At 37.9% G+C, this 18,494-nt stretch overlaps 1 protein-coding gene across 1 annotated transcript; it reads left to right on the forward strand.

Moving 5' to 3' along the window:
• The first annotated feature begins 1,146 nt into the window (after positions 1-1,146).
• LOC124158553 (leucine-rich repeat protein soc-2 homolog) lies at positions 1,147-17,522 on the forward strand. Its single transcript, XM_046533704.1, has 4 exons — positions 1,147-1,309; positions 3,282-3,465; positions 9,257-9,394; positions 15,223-17,522. Exon 4 carries the CDS (start codon positions 15,245-15,247, stop codon positions 17,081-17,083), a length of 1,839 nt encoding a protein of 612 aa, XP_046389660.1. The 5' UTR covers positions 1,147-1,309; positions 3,282-3,465; positions 9,257-9,394; positions 15,223-15,244; the 3' UTR covers positions 17,084-17,522.
• The last annotated feature ends 972 nt before the right edge of the window (positions 17,523-18,494 follow it).

Here is an 18,494-nt window from a genome sequence, read left to right on the forward strand (position 1 = left end):
TTGCGCCTAAAACCCCCCCTAGCCTTAAGGGCCTAAGCAACCATGGAAGCGCCGCCACAAAAGTCATTGAGCTATATGTACAAGAGCACACTGAGCCACTTTGGTGGCTTGGTCGCGCTCCTGGAAGAACGGCCAAAATTGCGGTGGCCAGAGACTTTGCTTGCCATCATGCCACCAGCCGAAAAGCTTTGAATCATATGGAGCACTGCACACTAGCGCTACTCTGTGGCGACACCAGTAGGTTTGTTTTGTTTTGTTTTTCTTCAGTGTAACTTGTGATCATCATGACACTTGACGTGGAACGTTTTATCTTAGAAGTGCAAACCGTGCCAGAGTTGTGGGACATGAGTGGTGAAGTGTACGAGGACAGAGATATAAAGCGTAAAACGGGTGTATCCAATATTTTCTCCTTGTTTTTTTCCTTTTATTCAGCAAGTAAATAACATAAAAGCAAACCCACAAGGTTCTTCCACATCCGTCACGATTAATAGAAAATAGTAAACTGAGCAAGCGTGGTGGCTGATGAAGTGGCACACTACTCAAGGTTACTCGCCACCAAACGCTCTTCCAAAGTGGCGCTTCCATGGTAGCGCCACCATGGTGGCCTAGTGTGCAAAGGCCCTAATTCTTAGCTGCACCCCTGGTCTCTATGCCTATGCAACTCAATCCTGAGTAGTCTCAATATATAAAATTTTGATGACCAGTGGCAAATGTCTTATTAAAATTCAGGAATGGTCATGCTTTAGTGAAAGTTATAATCTCAAATATGGTGTAAAGCATCCTGCATCTATCATCTCAGACATCCTCAAATCCAAAATAATTTAACCTGACTGATTTAATGAAGTTTTTTTTACATATTCATCAATTCCGCTACCCAAAGGCCATCCAAACAATGAGGTCCATCACCACATATATCCTGGCATATTACCCTGTATATTATGTAAATATTGGGATAAAATGGACTCATCGAGAATTTTTACTTAAATAAATTGAATGAAAAAATAATATTAAACTTACCTCTGATACTGGCCGTCAATATTTCAATTTTATCCAATGCTGGTCATATTATACTATTAACACAACCGTTGAAAGAAGTTTTAAGCGATGCGCGTTTTGCTGATGCGCGTCAGCATTTCGTTTGTTTACAGATGATGATCAAGAAACATTTTCGAATCGAGTGTGTGTGTATTTTTTATCGTGTTTAGAAATAAGTGTTAGGAAGTGAAGTGGAAAAAAAGATCATTATACTACTATATCTATATTAGTAGACGTTCTTGCGGGGTTGGAAATGAATGGAATACTTATAAAGGTGAGTTTATTAGTGGTGGTCATTTTTTTCCTTACTGTTTTTTTTTGGCATTAGGTCTTTACTTTGTTGTTATTTCGTTTATTTTTTACTTAGAACGATTTATTGAGCCTTGAAAATGTTAAAATTCATGTTACATGAAAGAATAGAATACGAGTCTGTTGTCTGCAGACGATTTATGTGTTACTTACGGGTGAACATCAGTTCAAGTCCGTTGTTGATACTTCTTTTGATTGTCACTCATTTAATACTCTCTCTTAGCTGGTGGCTTTCTTAAGTTCAGTGCTATTATGCTTTTCCATGTCCATTTAGTTGGCTGCTCTTTACTTTGAAGTGTAATGGGCATGCCGCATTCTTCTCGTTGAGTTATTTTTCCTTTTCGACCATGTATGACTTTTTTGTGAAGGATACAGTCTTTGAATAACGTTTATCTTACTTGCATCTGTGCTTTCATGCTTGAACGAAAAAAATATTTATGTGCCTACGCGTCTTAAATAGGTATGGTACCCTTATACATGCTTCCTCTTTAAACTGTGAAATGGTTTTATTTGTTTACTAATGCCTAATTTATATAAGAATTCTATAGGACTTAAAGCCCTATTTCGGTAGATAATCCATGTTTTTTTAGTTGAACACAGTTTCCCGCTGTGATCAAACTGTTGGTTTCGTACCTGGTAATTAATTTGCATGCGAAGGTGTGAGGTTTAAACTGTTGGTTTCTGTTTAATAATCGCACCTATACCTCAGGTGAAAATGTGGCTACGTGCCAAAATGATTTTGTTCTATTTCAAATTGTATCATTAAGCTACCCAGGAAATACCCTAGTTTTTGACCAAGTTAAATTTGTGAGTTAATTCTCTGGGATGCCGTGCTTCATTTTTTAAATGCATTGATCAGTTCCATTTTTATATCAGTTATCGAATACAGCATTAATTTTCTGTGCCATACGATAAAATTGCCATGCTGAAGAATTCTCCTGGCAATATACTTACCGTAATCACTGATTTAGTGCTCAAAATGTAAGCATATTGGGAAGTTTTAGTAGAATGAGGTACTAACTTTAACTTCATGTACTAGTATAATCTAGAAGTTTAGCTGTATGGCGAGTGAAATCTAGTCTACACTTGCATTAGTACTTAGTAGGATTGATAGACTTTGATCTGCTTTATTTTTCATTATGTTAATTGGGGTTCATCGAAGGTTTATTATGAATTTTAAAAATACAGCATGGCATCTCATGAAGTGTTTCTATTGTTAGATTGTAGTAATGGATGTCAATCAATGCCTTGGCGTCTTAGGGATAGAAAAAAATACCGAACTAAAAGCCTGACTTCTATTGAGGTACAGTTGTGATTCTTCATTTGATTAATTATAGACCTAAATTGGTATTAACAGGAGAAAAGAGTCTGAAATGGGGTTCAGTCAAAGTATTTATGTGCTGGTGCTTGTAGATTCATGGGGTATGGATGCTCAAAATTCAATAACGCCTGTAAAATAGCGTAAATATTTCCTCTCATTTCAATGAAAACACTCCTGCAAAATCTGTGTGGTATCCCCCTTAATGTCCTTTATCTGCATCAGTGCACTGTCACATTGTGGATAAGTGTGATAAGTCTTGGAATTACCGGTCTTATTGGTAGTTAGGCATTTTGCTTTGATTCGTTCTTGTTAATGCCTATCTTTAATTTGCTTGTAATTGATGTGAAGATAATATTTGCATTCAAAATATGTTTCAAATTTAACCAAGGAAATCAGCTGAGGTAGTGCTAAGCATATCGTTGTCTATCTTGCATTTATAATTTAACTTACAAGTAACACAAGTGTCAGCATTTATGATTGATTTACTTAGGATGGTTCTGGCTGTCCTTTGCATGCTGCAAACCTCTTGTCATTCATGAGATAACGCTAAGCATATCATTGTCTATCTTGCATTTATAATTTAACTTGTGTCAACATATATGATTGATTCACTTAGGATGGTTCTGGCTGTCTTATGCATGCTGCAAACCTCTTGTCACACGAGACATCCATTAAGGGAAATGAATACTAAGGTGTTTCCTCGTGCAACATGTATGGAAAGTCTCATAATGGCAATAAATTATCTTCAGAGGAATCCTGAAGCTGATAGAGATCCATACTCTGCAGAGGGATGAAGAGAGGTAGGTAACAATTGTTTAATTAGTATATTTTATTAATTCTTTCTCTCAACTTTTTTTTATATAGAAATCTTAGTCATCATATGTATGCTAAATTTCTTTGCCATTTCAGATTTGACTCTAGTGATGAAAATGATTTATCTACTGTTCTCTTTCTCCTTTCGTCAGCAGTCTGTCTATGTCCTTTCTACCAGTGTCCCCCTTTGGCTGACTGCGAGTATTGCGTCTTGGTCGCATTAGCCAATGCCGTCATTATTTAAACCTAACCTTCTTTTTGCTCAGCAATTTTTCTGGGGTGATGATACTATAATTAATTCAGGGTTTACTGATTGTTATGAATTGTACGTGGCAATGGCTATTTGAGTTAGTCACCTTAGACACTAGAGATAAGTATGTAATATAAATAGTTGAGATAATGCCAAAATTTTACATTTGTAAGAACAGTAATGCATTCTTTTGTTTGGCATTCCATTCGCAGCTTTTAAGGAAATTAAAAAAAAATATCATAAGTAGCATTGATGTAACATTGAACCACATGCATAAAAAATAATGGTAGACCTTGATTTCAAATTTTCAGTTGTAAACTAAACATAAGCAGGGTGGCAATTATGAGGGAAAATCTTACAATTTTCTGTGAACTTTTGCATTTGGAAAAGTGAGAGAATTCACATTAAAGCAAGGAAGAAAGTTGAATTGAAAATTCTGGTTATTGTTCTAACACTTGGCTTACCTGCCAATCTTTAACCCCCTTTTGACAACCAATCACATAGTAAAACTAATGTTTGTTGCTGATGTGCATTGAATTGGCCCCATCAATTCATGTAACATTCAGTTGATTCTAATCACTTCTGCCATCACAATAGTGCATCTGGCCATTAGAATGACCTATGAGTCTGTGAATTGCTTCCCTTTACTATGGTACTATGGCACACAATTTATTCGGCTCTGCAAACATGTGTTTTGGCTCTTTTCCTTGAAAAATTTTAATCATAACTATAGAAATACCCTCTAAGCTTGAATTATCTTAAGATTTTTTTGTAAGAAGTACAATCATTCATCATTTGACAGTTAAATACAAGTGTGTACTCCCCAACTTAACAGCCATCCAAAGTTACGACAAACATTATTTTGAAAAACAAATTTTGAAAAATCCCTAAAATTCCTCTTGAAAATGCCACAATAGTCATAGGCATATTGGGGAAATAGGTACCCTCTAGCTCAGAATTATTCTTTATTTTTAATTATATGTTTATTCTATAACTTTGTACCTATCAAGGGATGGTGCATAAAAAAGTATATGTACTTCACAGAGCGAATCCTTGTTATTTGGCACAGCAATGTTTTAGGCGAGATTTTGGCCTATAGATGATTCTGTACCTATGCATAATTGGCATTGCCGACTTACAGCCAATCTGACCTATGACAAAGTCTTCGGAACATATCCTGTTCATAAGTCAGGGAGTACCTGTGGAATTAAACATAGCTTATGTGCTCCCACAATTGGGGTTGTGCCACAATTTACCTATTTTCCTTTGCCTTGATGCTTGTTCTATCTCCACAGTGTGATCAGGCTTAGGAAATGTGAAGCGGTCTACTTCTTATGGATCAGTTAGCGAAGTTTCTTGATTGGAGCTTTCGAAGCTCATGATAATTAAAAGAGAGAGTGACATACAGGTGTCGTAATGGAGATTACCCCGACGTTTTGCGACCGACTGCTGGTCACTTCTTCAAGGGAATGAGGCTGGGAATTGGTTTTTGCTGCCTTTTTATTTCAGTTGGAAGGGATGGGCAGAGTGTGTGAGGAGTGAGGACTGGAGGGGGAAGATGACGAACTGTTCTCAATCCGGTGTCTCTGTTATAACTATTCTTGTTCTTCTTTATTTCTATGGCTTCGCGGATGAGTCCGGCTTTAAAATGTTTTACCCTCGCCATGACTCTTGATTTTTTAAAGGTAATCGCGAGTCCGGTGGCTCCGTGCTCCACTACGGCTGACTTTGAAGAGTAACCCAGTTGAATGGCCCGCTTATGCTCTTCTATTCGAGTTTTGACCGTTCGTCCTGTTTTCCAGATATATTTCTTCTTGCAAGTTTCGCTGGGGATTTCATATACTTCTTCAATTTGAAGTGGCATCCTTTCCTTGGCATTTCCCGGGAGGTGTTGTACTTGGGCGTGTGGTTTAAAAATGGCTTTAATGTCAAACTTCCGGAGGATGTTACTGATCTTATCCATTGTTCTTTTCATGTAGGGGAGGAAGGCTTTCTTTTGGCTAATGATGTCTTCTGTGTCATTGGAATTGTTCCTGTCGTCCTTGTTGATAATATTTTTAAAATTGCAGGATATAGCTCTGTTGTTGTAACTATTAAGACGTAGGATGGATTTCAGCTTAATAGTTTCTGACGATAGATTCTTTGAGTCACTAAGCCGGATCGAACGTTCAAGTGGAGAGGTCATCACAGCGTTTAATTGAGCAGGGTGGTGATGAGAATTGGCATGGAGATACAGATTTGTTGATGTCGGTTTTCTATACACGGCATGGCCTTGGCTTCCGTTGTCATTCTCCTTCACCAAGACATCGAGAAATGGCAGTTTTCCTGATTCTTCTACCTCCATAGTGAATTTAATACGGCTATTAAGGGTATTTAAATATTCAAAAAATTCTTCTAACTTCTGTTGACCATGCATCCAAATGATAAAAGTGTTGTCTATGCACCATAGCCAAATTCTGGGTTTGGCTCACATCGCTTCTCTGTCATTAATTTGCCTGCAAAGCACATTCTTCCCATGGCGAAACAAATTTTACGAACAAGTTTGAGGGGCGGCGATGGGGTCTCCCATCTCTTCAGCAGTGGCAGATATTTATATGGAACACTTGGAAACAGTGGCAATCAAAAATGCAGAGCATAAACCCAAAACCAAATCCCAGCATCATTCCCTTGAAGAAGTGACCAGACTGTCGGTCGCGAAACGTCGGGGCAATCTCCACTACGTCACGCGGCATACACCCATATGTCTCTCGCTCTTGTAATCAGTTAGAGAAGTTGGTAAATTATCACAGAGATGTCAGGAAATTTTGTTTTGTCTGAACACTTTTTTTATTAATAATAGAACACATAGATAGGCATTACATTACATAGTAGATTACTTGTCGTGAAAAAAATTTATACTTGCTCTCAGCTGTAATCAACTACGAATTAAAAGAAAAATAATTGTTCGGTATCGATATAATGTAATGAATATAATAAAGCTAGTTCAGAAGTAAATTCAGAAATTAGGATTTCCACTTCAGGACCCTCTTCAGCTGACAACAATCTAAAACTAACATTCTAGGTCTTTTAGAGCAGTTTTTAAAGTATACCGGGACTAGCCGCGGTGATAACTTTTTTACCGTAGTCACCCGCAATGCACAATCGAGAGCACTTTTGGAAATACATAGGGGTGGCTTTGTAGTAGTTATGCCTGTAGACATCATTCATTTGTGTAGAAAAAGTTATATGTACCATCTAAACACATCATTCCTAGGAGAAGAATTAAGAGGGCTCTGTGGTATGGAAGCTAGTTTAGTCTCTTGCAGGTAGAAGACCCAAGGTCATAGGCAGTAGCGGACCCAGGATTGGGACAAGGGGGGACTAGGTGGAGGATCTTTGAGGGCAACCTCCCTGCAGTATTGGGGGTTTGATCAAAATTACCATTGTATCCGTTGAGAATTGGATACCCAAAAGGGGGATTGGGCATAGCCCCTCTCTGGATCCACCACTGATCATATGTGGGGGGCAGGCTCGTAGCCCGAAATTTGCTTTGGGGGTGGCTTGGGTTGTGTGAGTGTTCCATATCCTGGTAATTTTTTGTCAATTCACATGCATTGGAAAACCATACATTTCATTGAACAAGGTATAAATTTGGATTGCATGATGCTGAAATTAATAGTCATATTTGGTTTTACCAAAGGTGCAGTCTGCGCTCATTGTACTTTCCCTGAGGCCTGGCAGTCAGTCTAATCTTACACTTACGTCTTTTTTCACCACAATAATGCTGATATTTTTGTGTTATTCAATCCTAATTTTCATGCTCTAAAAATGTCTATGTATTTTTCTCTAAATGTTGTCCTTTTGCAAAGGAGATTGAGTTATTATTTTTCATCGTGATTCTGTGACAGGCTTTATGATGTGTTGCTCAGTCAAATAAAAGATGTCAGAGGATAGGTGCCCCTTCGCAAGTGGTCTTCTCAGTGAATATTTTGCGGATAGTAGCCACAAGGGGAAAGCATTTAGGGGGGTTGACGTGGCTGACATCCCCAAAGCCCTCCTTCTCTACATGCCTGGTGGAGCATGAGCAGTTTTATGCCAAAAGTGATGAGAGTTCCCCACAGAGTGAATCAGTTTTATAAAGTCATTTTTCATATATTTTATTGATTATAATTTCCTTTGGAAATTGGTATAACTGCTTCTTTGGACAACAGTGAGTGGAACTGCTGATTATTTCACAGGTTTGGTAAAAAGAGCATTTTTATCAATTTGTCAAATGAGATGTATTGCTCACATGTGTGCATTCACTTTTGAATAACTTTTGTGTGGTACTAATGAAGGGGGCTTTCCCTCTATGTACTGATTATTCATCACCTACTGGGCAGGTTCAAACCTTAGATGTTGGATGTCAGCTGATAGATATAATGAATCATATACATATAATGAATGCTAGATGAGAGTTCTCAATGGAGCAAGGGCAGTGGGAAATTTAATGAAAAGCCCTATTTATTGACTGTATCATTTTTCCATCCTGATGAATGTGAAGGCTAAAACAGCAAAATGTGCTTGGTTTCTAATTGAAACTCACAGGTTGTGGGTTTAATTTGCCAATTGCCGCACCAAAGTTGGTGAATATGTACCTATATGTATTTTAATCTTATGAACTAATCATTTCTATCTTGAGTCAAAAATCCTGAAAGCTGGCCTTGTTTTCGAATCATGTCGTCTACAATGAGAAAACAGTATGGTAATTACATTTTTACATTTACAAGCGGATGAACTATTTTCAAAAAGTTTACTGACTGTAATCCAGGTTAACTGTATGTTTCTAAATAAAGGTTTCAATATTTTGGCTCAATGTCTTTGTGGCAAAGTAATGTGGCACCGTAATCAAGCATAAATGCAATTGCTAATTTTGCAGTCCCTTCTTCCTTCACCTTAATTTCAATTTCATCAAAATGTCTTCCTATTACCTGATACTTTACACTGATTGTAGGTGCATATCAAATTTTCAATGGAGTGCCTTTGTGCTTAGCTAGGTTGCTTCAAAAGCCCCCCTTAAAATTTGGCATGTTCCAAAAATCACGAAATTTGGTACAATGCACAAAATATCATCAGAAATTTGGCTTAATTCATGTTGGATAAATTTCATTTTAAAACATTTTCTGTGTGAGAAACACTCCCTATTAAAGTAGGGATATCCCCCAGACTTCCCGTAATGCCGGTCGTCTCACGGCCCTGCACACCCCCCCAACCAAATTGTCTGTTGGTACCTGCTCTTTGTAGTATATTATAGTGCATTACCTTTATAGTATATTATTTATTCATTTTGCTCAGAGCTTGTGACAAAGTGTCATAATTCATGTTTCTGTTCACGTATTGAGTGGTAAATATTAGCATGTGCCATTTTTTCTCATGATCGTATCATTTGTTGTATGAAATAGACATTCACTTGCTGTATGTGCTAAGTTAGAGGGAATGCCACTTTTACCTTTTTTTCTTTCAGTTGTGATGGTACTATTGTGGCAGTAATACATTTTATCATTTTTCAGAATGCTTCACATTTGCCACTTGGAAAATATTTGGGCTTCCCGGTTGCAAGAAGTGTGCTCAACCTGTGCTCTGGACTAAAGCCACTAAGGAAGCTGTTAAACCACAGGAGGATAATGGGCGTTCCCAGCTTTTTCCATGTATGTACTCTCTTAGGAAATCAGAGACCTCTTGAAAAGTGTGGCAATTATGAATGCCATTGTGGCCATTTGACTTCAAGTGAACATATTTCAGTAAAAAAATTTCCTATGGCAAAGCCAATGCCATTCCATGCCTATATTTGGTATTTTTATGGACGCTTATAGGCATTGAAAATATGTAATATTCTAACGTTAAACAACAAATAGCAAGAAATTTACGGGAGATCAAATTTAGGAAATTCTGTGTAATTGGAGCACGTCTGTCTACCGATGAGCGCTTATAATTCTATCATGTATGTAGATGCACCATTTAATACACATTTATAGAAAAAAGCTATAACTAGGGATTTAAACTGCAATGCATAGTGCACTGTCTGTATACATTTTCAAACCAAAGGTCATTGACTCTAAACTTTGGCCTTTGATGCCAAATTTCCCCCTTCAATTTAAAAAAATATACATAGTTAGTTTGTCTTGCCGATAAAAATATCAGCTATGCAAATTAGTTTCATTACTATAAAAATAATTTACAGCCTTTTCATTACACTTTCAAAATTTCATAGGCAGCACTAATGTTTGCTGATGTACATGCACACTGCGGTGAGCCAGGTGATGATGTGTTTTAACTTAGTGATGTATTTCATGTGGGAAAATAATATGAATTCCCTCTGTAAGCACAGTTTTAATGTGATGCACTTTGTTTTTAATCAAATGATCGGTTGTAGATCGGTTGTCTTCAAACTCTGGTGAGAGAATTTTGCTACCGAAGGATGTGTACATGTCAGTAACTGTGGTGCTGCTCATAAAATTTTGATGAGCTGGTAAAATTGATGTGATTGTTTTTGAGGTGATGGAACTAATATGAGCTTCCAATATTTTCAGAGATATTTTTTTTCATTGAAGGCGATTTTTAATTAAGTAAATTCTTGGTTTCACAAATCAGGATAATACATTAGCGAAACCGTTGGTCCTGACAAAAAGCTTATGCTAAATGCATGGCAAATTTGGAAATTAGATGTTTTGTAAATAAGAAATTCTTTGAAAAATCAAACCTGGACCTGTGCCTCCAGGAAGAATTAATAGCATTTTTTATGAACAAACTAACAAAGGGCGTAAAACTGGATATGAAAACTGTGTACTAATAACAACGTATGTTTGATGGCAGTTTGCTTTAGTTGTGTAATTTTTAACTGCTCTGGAATTGATTGTTAGATGAAAAAGGGTTTGAAATAACTTGGAGCAACCTGCGGTGGACCAATGGCAGATGTAATGAAATGGGAATACACTCATAAAATTCTCATACTTTTGGTTAAGCTCTGACTACATTGATGTATTTTATTACATTATATTATGTATATGGGGTACAGTTTTTATTTACTTTTTTGGTTTCATCCCTATTCTCACTGCTGCCATAACTGGCACCAGCCACGGGTTCCTCATATGACGCTTCTGGTGTCGAATCCTCTCAAGATGGATGTTCTGACTGCTCTTACTGTTGGCCTCTGGGGTGTTCCATCTTTGTGAACTTTCGGCCGTCCACAGAGCCTCGGGGGAGCCGGTATTTGTGGCCTCACGTTCTTCTTGTTCTCGATTGGCAGACCCAATCCGTTGAGGAGCGTGATGGTCTTCCTTGTTATGCAGTCAGTGTGAAGAATGATTGTAGGTTTTCCCGGCGTATAGAATTGTGGAAGGTTACACGGGATTTTCACCGGGTCAGGTTCTCCAACTCCATCTCGGCCGACGTTCGATGGGCGAGTTGTCCATCATCTTCAGGGCATGTCGAGTCTTGAAAATCGTCCTCCTTATATATGGATGACAGCGGTATCAACCGGGGCAGGTGTTATGTGATTGGTTGAGAGCTTCCCGCCTTTTTCCTCGTTCCTCACGAATGTTCCTCAGCACTGGTTTCCATGAGGCGCTCAGAGTGTAGCCAGTGTCATGGTTCATGGTGGTGTTGAGACGAATTTCAATGGCCTCCCTTGCCAGTCTTTCCCAAAATTTTTCTATGCGACAAAGGACCTTGGTCTTCTCCCTACAGATGGCGTGGTTGGAGGAAATGCTGTGTTCGGCCACGACCAATTTTTCAGGCTGCCCGAGTCTGAAATGTCTTTTGTGTTCTTTTAATCTTGTTTCGATGGTCCTCCCTGTCTCTCCCACATACACCAGGCCATGCAGGTGGCATGTGCATGGTATCTGGCAGATACCCGGAGTCCGAAGTCCACAAGGGTCCTTGGCCGTCACGAGTTGGCCTCGAAGTTTAGGCGGCAGGCGAAAATAGGCGTCAATTCCAGTCCAGAGTGCAGTCAGTGTGGTCCCCTTGCAGCTTCTCGTAATCCTTGTCCTGAAGTAATTCCTTCACCTTGTGGTGGTAGTCTATGGTCTCCTTGAGGATGGTAGCATTGCCACTGTCCACTGGCAGAATGGCTACCGCTTCGTTTTGCTTCAAGGCACGGACTGCATCTCTCTCTTCCTTCATGATGCTGAGTTTCAGGGAAACAGCCCTTTTAAGGACCATGGATATATTGCTTTTCACTTCCTCTGCTGCTTCTGGTAGTTTCCAAATTGCTTGTTCCACCCCGCTAATGAGGTCTCTACATAGGTATATGGTATCTAGCTGGGGGCGGTGCAAAGTTAAGGCTTTTGGAAAGCACAGATAGCATATGCTCGTCTATATCCTGATTAAGTTGATCACCAGTCATTTGTGGTCCAGAGGAAAGGTCGTCTAGGAGGTTTGTAGTTTGGAGAACTTCTTTTTCTACATCTCCAATTCCTTTCAGTGGAACAACACTCCCGTGGCTGCCATGACATCATCGATGTACTCCCAATCCAATGGTGAAAGTGAACCTGACCAAGCTTATGAAAACAAATTCTGGATACAGAACATAATTTTACAAAAAGGATATACATATAAGAAAATAGATATTCTTAAAAAAAAACACTGAGATCTGTGATAAGGGAACTGATATATGCATTTTAGTAAATTTATTAATGTTTGATACCACAAATTAATTGTAACAATGTGACATAGCAATAGGAAAAAAGATGAAACAACATTCAGTAACATGATCAGCCTCAAGATGGAGCTTGAAATGTTGACAAAAATGGAGTTTTTAACCCAGTGGGCATCTCGGAAAAAGTTTACCCGCATGATTTGCCGGGAGAGTATCAAATCTTTAAGTATGATTTGTTTACATTCAGAAATTATGTCCAAATTCTGGCAATGCAGGGATCAAAGATTACTAAATACAAAGAGGAATACTAGGTATTATAATGGTAATGTATGTCTTTAAATGTACTGCTTCCATATATAGCATCAAATTATGTTTAAATTGATCCGGTGGAGACAAGTGATGGTGGAAAAACAAATGTTAATGTTTTGTGCAATAGGGTGGTTTCCTATTATTTTTTTATTGCCTGAATTGAAAGATTATTACTCCTGGAGTACGCATTTCACGCTCTTAGATTTTCGAATGACGATATCTATTTTTTGCGATTAAACGAAAAGTGAAAAATTTCAAGCGCACGAAAACGCAACGGCTAAGTGGGAATGATGGGAAAAAGTCCGTGTGACATAGTTCTGGTTCCCCCTGCGCCGATTGAGGTGATCTTGGGGCGAGGCTTGAGCACTGATACGACGCAGGCTGCTAGCAGGTAGCTGAGTACCCTGCTAGCAGGTAGCGCTTGGCTTAAATAAGGATTGTTATTCCTCTATCAAACAAAGGAATCTTTCCGAACTTAGGTAATTTTAATGGGTGATTATTAAGAGATGTTTCCCTGAGCTCTGTGCCGCATCCATGCATTGGTAATCTCAGACGATGTAAAACTCCTATCTACTCGTATAGAAACTACCTAGGTCCCTGTGACATCACATGGAGTGGCATCGCATGGGCGCCAATCTGGCTTTTTTCAAATGAGGATAAAATTGACCATTGCCATTCGTCTAAACTGGGATTTCTAAAACCAAATATGTAATTTGTATATTATGAATACACTAATGGTGGGTAACGAATTGCAATCAATGCCTTTCGTTTTCTTTGATGAAGGGAACTACCCTATTATCTAAAATTCTTGAAATTATGTAATTCGATATCGATAAGTTCTAAGTATAAAGTCAATAACCTAAGGTTTGAAAGTTAATGCAAACAGACTATGTTGCATTGCAATTTAAGCCTCCATTTATTTTCTTTACAAAAATGTTCTCATAAATGCTATATCTATGCCTGTATTTGTAGATGGACGCATAGAAAATTTTGCAAGGTTTCCCACTCATTTGTGTTGTATCTGTTTGTGCAGAAATTGTCATTTTGTAAACCTTTGAACCAATGAATCTTTTATGAACAAATTCTTATGAGATAAGAGAATTCTTCTTTTATTTGAGATATCATACTTTTTCTATTCTATGGTGTCATGAATTTTAAGAGAGATAGAAAAAGCATCCAGTGCTGTTTATCGGTAAGATTCAGTGAGAAAGATTTCCCAGACAAGCCCAAACATTTATGGAGCCGATGTAAAATTTTCATTACATTGGTGGCATATATGTATGAATAATGGAAGCTATAAATTTCATCAAGAGTGCTGGTTTGGAAGTGTAAATGTGCATACTTCATATTGACATTGTGGTGTTGCTGCCAAGCAATTTCCATTAAAGGTCCTAAAAAAATATACTTAATTCAATTCAAGCTGTTAAGAAAAAATTCGTGCACGAAAGAATTGCTGTTAGATCAACAGATGTTCCAATGTCGTCTAGGTGGGCTATGGAGAACAGGAATTGTGGTGGCCATAATGACACTCATGAGTAGATGCTCCACTTCTTGGCAAGGGATATAAGATCTGCTCTCTGTGATATTATTCTAGGTTTTTTCCATGATTTTTTATATTGTGGAAAGTATTGAAAATACTGAGAAATCTGAGAAATAGGTATTCTAAAAATTATGTACCCAAACCTAAAAATGCGAAGAATATGAATAGGAGAAGCAATCTTGGGTCTGATGAAGAGACAAATAGCATTATTCTATTCAAAATGCCTTCGATCAATTTAAAAGATTCCATCCATCTCCAGCTTAATAGTAATATTCTCCAGCTTGCCATACTAATTGAAGCATCCTAAAAGATTATGACTCTGTGCATGTGATAAAAATAGAAGCCTTTTGATTTTTGCTAATCAAGTTATTAATAGAGGTCTGTGAAAGTGGTTTTATTTCATGCTAAAATTCGTTTTAAAACCATGTGATTTCGATTTTATAGAACATCTTGGCGGTGTTATTATAATGCTACAATTTTCCCATGTTTATAGGCGTTTTATTATTTTATGGTACACATTTCATGAGTACTTAAACTTTTATTAAGCATTTTACATAACATTTAACACAATTTCGATTGTACAAAAGTTCTGATAAAATTAAATGAAAGAAATGGTTCAACTTATATTGGTTCAAGGTATATGAATGGTTCAAGTATGTAGTCTTGGTGAATACGATCGGCAAATTCCCACTACCTCTTATGTGTATACTTCGAGAGCCATTCCAGAATTTTTGGATTGTCAAGTTTCTCTACACTAAATTAAGCCTTTAAAAATGCTTCTGTGGTAGCAACAACAAGCTCTTCCTTTGCTTTCTTTGACTGAGTGACTGTGTGTTCAAATGATAGCTGTCATTTTGCGGGTCCCCTTTCTTTGGCACGTTTATGTGTATCGCTGCTGATGTGCTTTAACAACGTATCACATCTTTCAAATTAATGATTAATTACAATTTCAAATGATTAATTGTGTAATTTGGTTCAAATCAGGTTTGAATCTGTCTATATTACTCAATGAGGAATTATGATTTCAGTGATGTCATCCTAGTGAGCGGGATGAAGAAATCCTCCAAGACTAATCGTTTGGAGACTGCATCCTTGGCAGACCCCACCATGGAAGGCAAGGGCGAGTCAGCTGCCGGGTGCTCATCTCGAAGCCCAAGCTCTGGATCTCCCGAGAATGAAGGCTGCAGCAGTGTCAGTTTGGACATGCTTGATGCAGTGGACCAGCTTTCAGTCACATCCATCTCAAGTAGTGTGGCCTCGGGGTCAGGCAGAGAGTCCAAGGAGAAGAAATTGTCCTCTAGCTCTCTGAGTGATACTGTGCAACCAAAGGTGGTCACAGTGAAGCAGCCGGAATCTAACAAGTTCAAGCCCACTGTGAAGAAGAGTAAGCCCATCCAGGCAGACTTGGATGTGTCAAAAGAGTTTTCCAAGTGTGCTGAGGAAGGCTCACTGCGGTTGGACCTCAGCAAGTCCAGTATTACTCAGCTGCCTCCCACGGTTCGAGAGCTCACCCACTTAGTGGAATTTTATCTGTACGGCAACAAATTAGTGACTCTGCCCCCAGAAATTGGGCACCTGGTCAATCTTAGGACTCTTGCTCTTAGTGAAAATTCCTTGACCAGCCTTCCTGATACATTGTCTAATTTGCAGTTGCTGAAGGTCTTAGACCTAAGGCACAATAAACTTAGTGAGATCCCAGATGTTGTTTATAAACTTGTATCACTCACTACTTTATTTCTCCGATTCAATCGGATCAAAGTTGTTGGTGATGAGATAAGTCAGTTGACCAATCTAACAATGCTAAGTCTTCGTGAGAATAAAATCAAGGAGTTACCAGTGTTAATAGGTAACTTGACCAATCTAATAACTTTTGATGTGTCACACAACCATCTGGAGCACTTACCCGAAGAAATTGGCAACTGCACTCAACTCTCTACCTTGGATCTCCAGCATAATGAACTCTTAGACATCCCAGAATCTATTGGAAATCTTAAGTCTCTCACAAGGTTAGGCCTCAGGTATAACAGATTGACTGCCGTGCCAGATACACTCAATTGCTGTGTGCATTTGGATGAGTTTAATGTTGAGGGTAATGCTCTTGCATCCCTCCCATGTGATCTTCTGTCGAGCTTGTATAATTTAAGTAGCATAACTTTGTCTAGAAATGCATTTATGTCATTTCCTATGGGTGGACCAGCTCAGTTTGCAAACGTATATTCTGTCAACATGGAACATAATCAAATCGATAAGATTCCATATGGGATTTTTTCCCGAGCTAAAAACCTCACTAAACTCAATTTGAAGGATAATTGGTTAACACTACTGCCTGTAGATATTGGAAAGTGGTCAAATGTGGTTGAATTGAATTTTGGTACTAACCAGCTGACCAAAGTACCTGATGATATACAGCATCTTCCAAAACTGGAGGTCTTAATATTGTCTAATAATCACTTGAAGAGGATCACTCCTGCTTTGGGGAACATACGTAAACTAAGGGTTCTAGATCTGGCTGAAAACAGGCTTGAGTCATTACCCAGTGAGATTTGTTTCTTGAAAGAACTCCAGAAGCTCATTGTCCAGTCAAACCATCTGACTGCTCTACCCAAAGCAATAGGCCATTTGACCAGCCTTTCATATCTCAGTGTTGGTGAAAACAACCTCGGTTCAATTCCAGAGGAAATAGGAACTCTGGAAAATTTAGAAGCATTGCACATTAATGATAATCCTAATCTTCACAACTTGCCATTTGAGCTTTCACTTTGTAGTAATCTTCAAATCCTTAGTTTGGAGAACTGTCCCCTCTCTAAAATACCATGCGAGATTGTTGCTGGAGGGTCATCCCTTGTAATTCATTATCTCAAGGTGCAAGGGCCATATCGCTCAATGTGAATAAGTGTTTGAAAATAGAACTTAGATGATATTAACGATCATCATGGAGGAGCATGATTAATACAAGTTTGTGATATTGTATCAATTGATTGTAAATATCATATGAATATGCCTGTCCTATGGGGCGGGCCAAAATTTAAAAATGGCTAATCAAAATGATATGGCACTGAATATAAGCTAAATGGTGCAGTCATTCGTTGATGTGCAAAATTTCAGCTAAATTTGCAGTGTCTTAATATCTCAGAAACTGGCTCTAGTTTCATTATATTATGTTGAATTTCCAAAAGAATATATTGGAAGATGCATGAGCTGTGTCAATGTAAAATTTGTGAGAATCTGTTTTTGCTGTCACAAATATTCTTCTGCATTCAATTCTGCAACTCAAAGTCATGGAAATTGGCCATATTTATCAGTAATAAATGGACTTCTATGTTGCTCAGCTGTGGGTTTCCTTGATCTTGATGCTTTGATCTCTGAATGCATCAATTCTCATGGTACGCATTGTTTTTGTGATTACAGTAGAGCTTCTTTGATCCTACCTCATGGAGAGAAAAATCTAAGTGAATAATCAAAAGGGATAAATGTCATTGTTAATCTATCTCAAAATATTTTGCTCCCTTTCCATTGAAAAGATTTTTTTTGGTCCGGAATGGTGAGATCGGGATTAAGGATAAAAAAGAAAGTATAAGGGAGAGTTAGGAAGTGGTTAGCGGGACTGGTTTGGGCAGTAATCTAATAAATAATTTCTCAACTGATGGATAATTGAGGCTAAACTGTATTAGTTTCTGCCTAAGGCCACTTATTTTCAATGTATTGAAACTGCCATCCACAAAAGCAATGGGCACAATAAGAACAAAGGTGCAGACAGAATGATCTTTTCTGTTCAGATTTGTTTGGTGATCTATGGAAGCCATATGATGATGTTTTAGACAAACATGCTAATTCTTGGCTCAGAAAACAAGCTAAATGATTCCTCAGACTCGTATGACATATATACATAGTTCACCTAGCGTAATTTTATCTTAGAAAAAATAATTTGTTTTGATTTTTTTCTTTGAAATTTCAAAAGTTATAACATTGTTCTTTGACATTAATTTCCTCTTCAATATAAGAAACCATCTAGCCATAAAATTTTCCCCTGCTTTTGTGTGGTGATGGAGGTTCTGAAGGTGTTATAAATGAAAAAAAAACGGTGACTGATGCATCCTAAGTGAGTGTTGATATTATATTACCTTATTCTCCTTTTTACTTGTTTCCATAAGCATGATGTGGAGGTTACAGGATGAGGAAATGCAATTCGAAGATAAGCTTTGAACATTGCCTTTTTGGAAAAAAGTTATTGAACTGATTAGTTCTGTGAAAATATGGTCTAGTGTAAAAGGAATATGGTTGCATTTACTTTCTCTTGCTT

Source organism: Ischnura elegans, chromosome 5 (assembly GCF_921293095.1).
Source record: "Ischnura elegans chromosome 5, ioIscEleg1.1, whole genome shotgun sequence".
Lineage (NCBI taxonomy): Eukaryota > Metazoa > Arthropoda > Insecta > Odonata > Coenagrionidae > Ischnura > Ischnura elegans.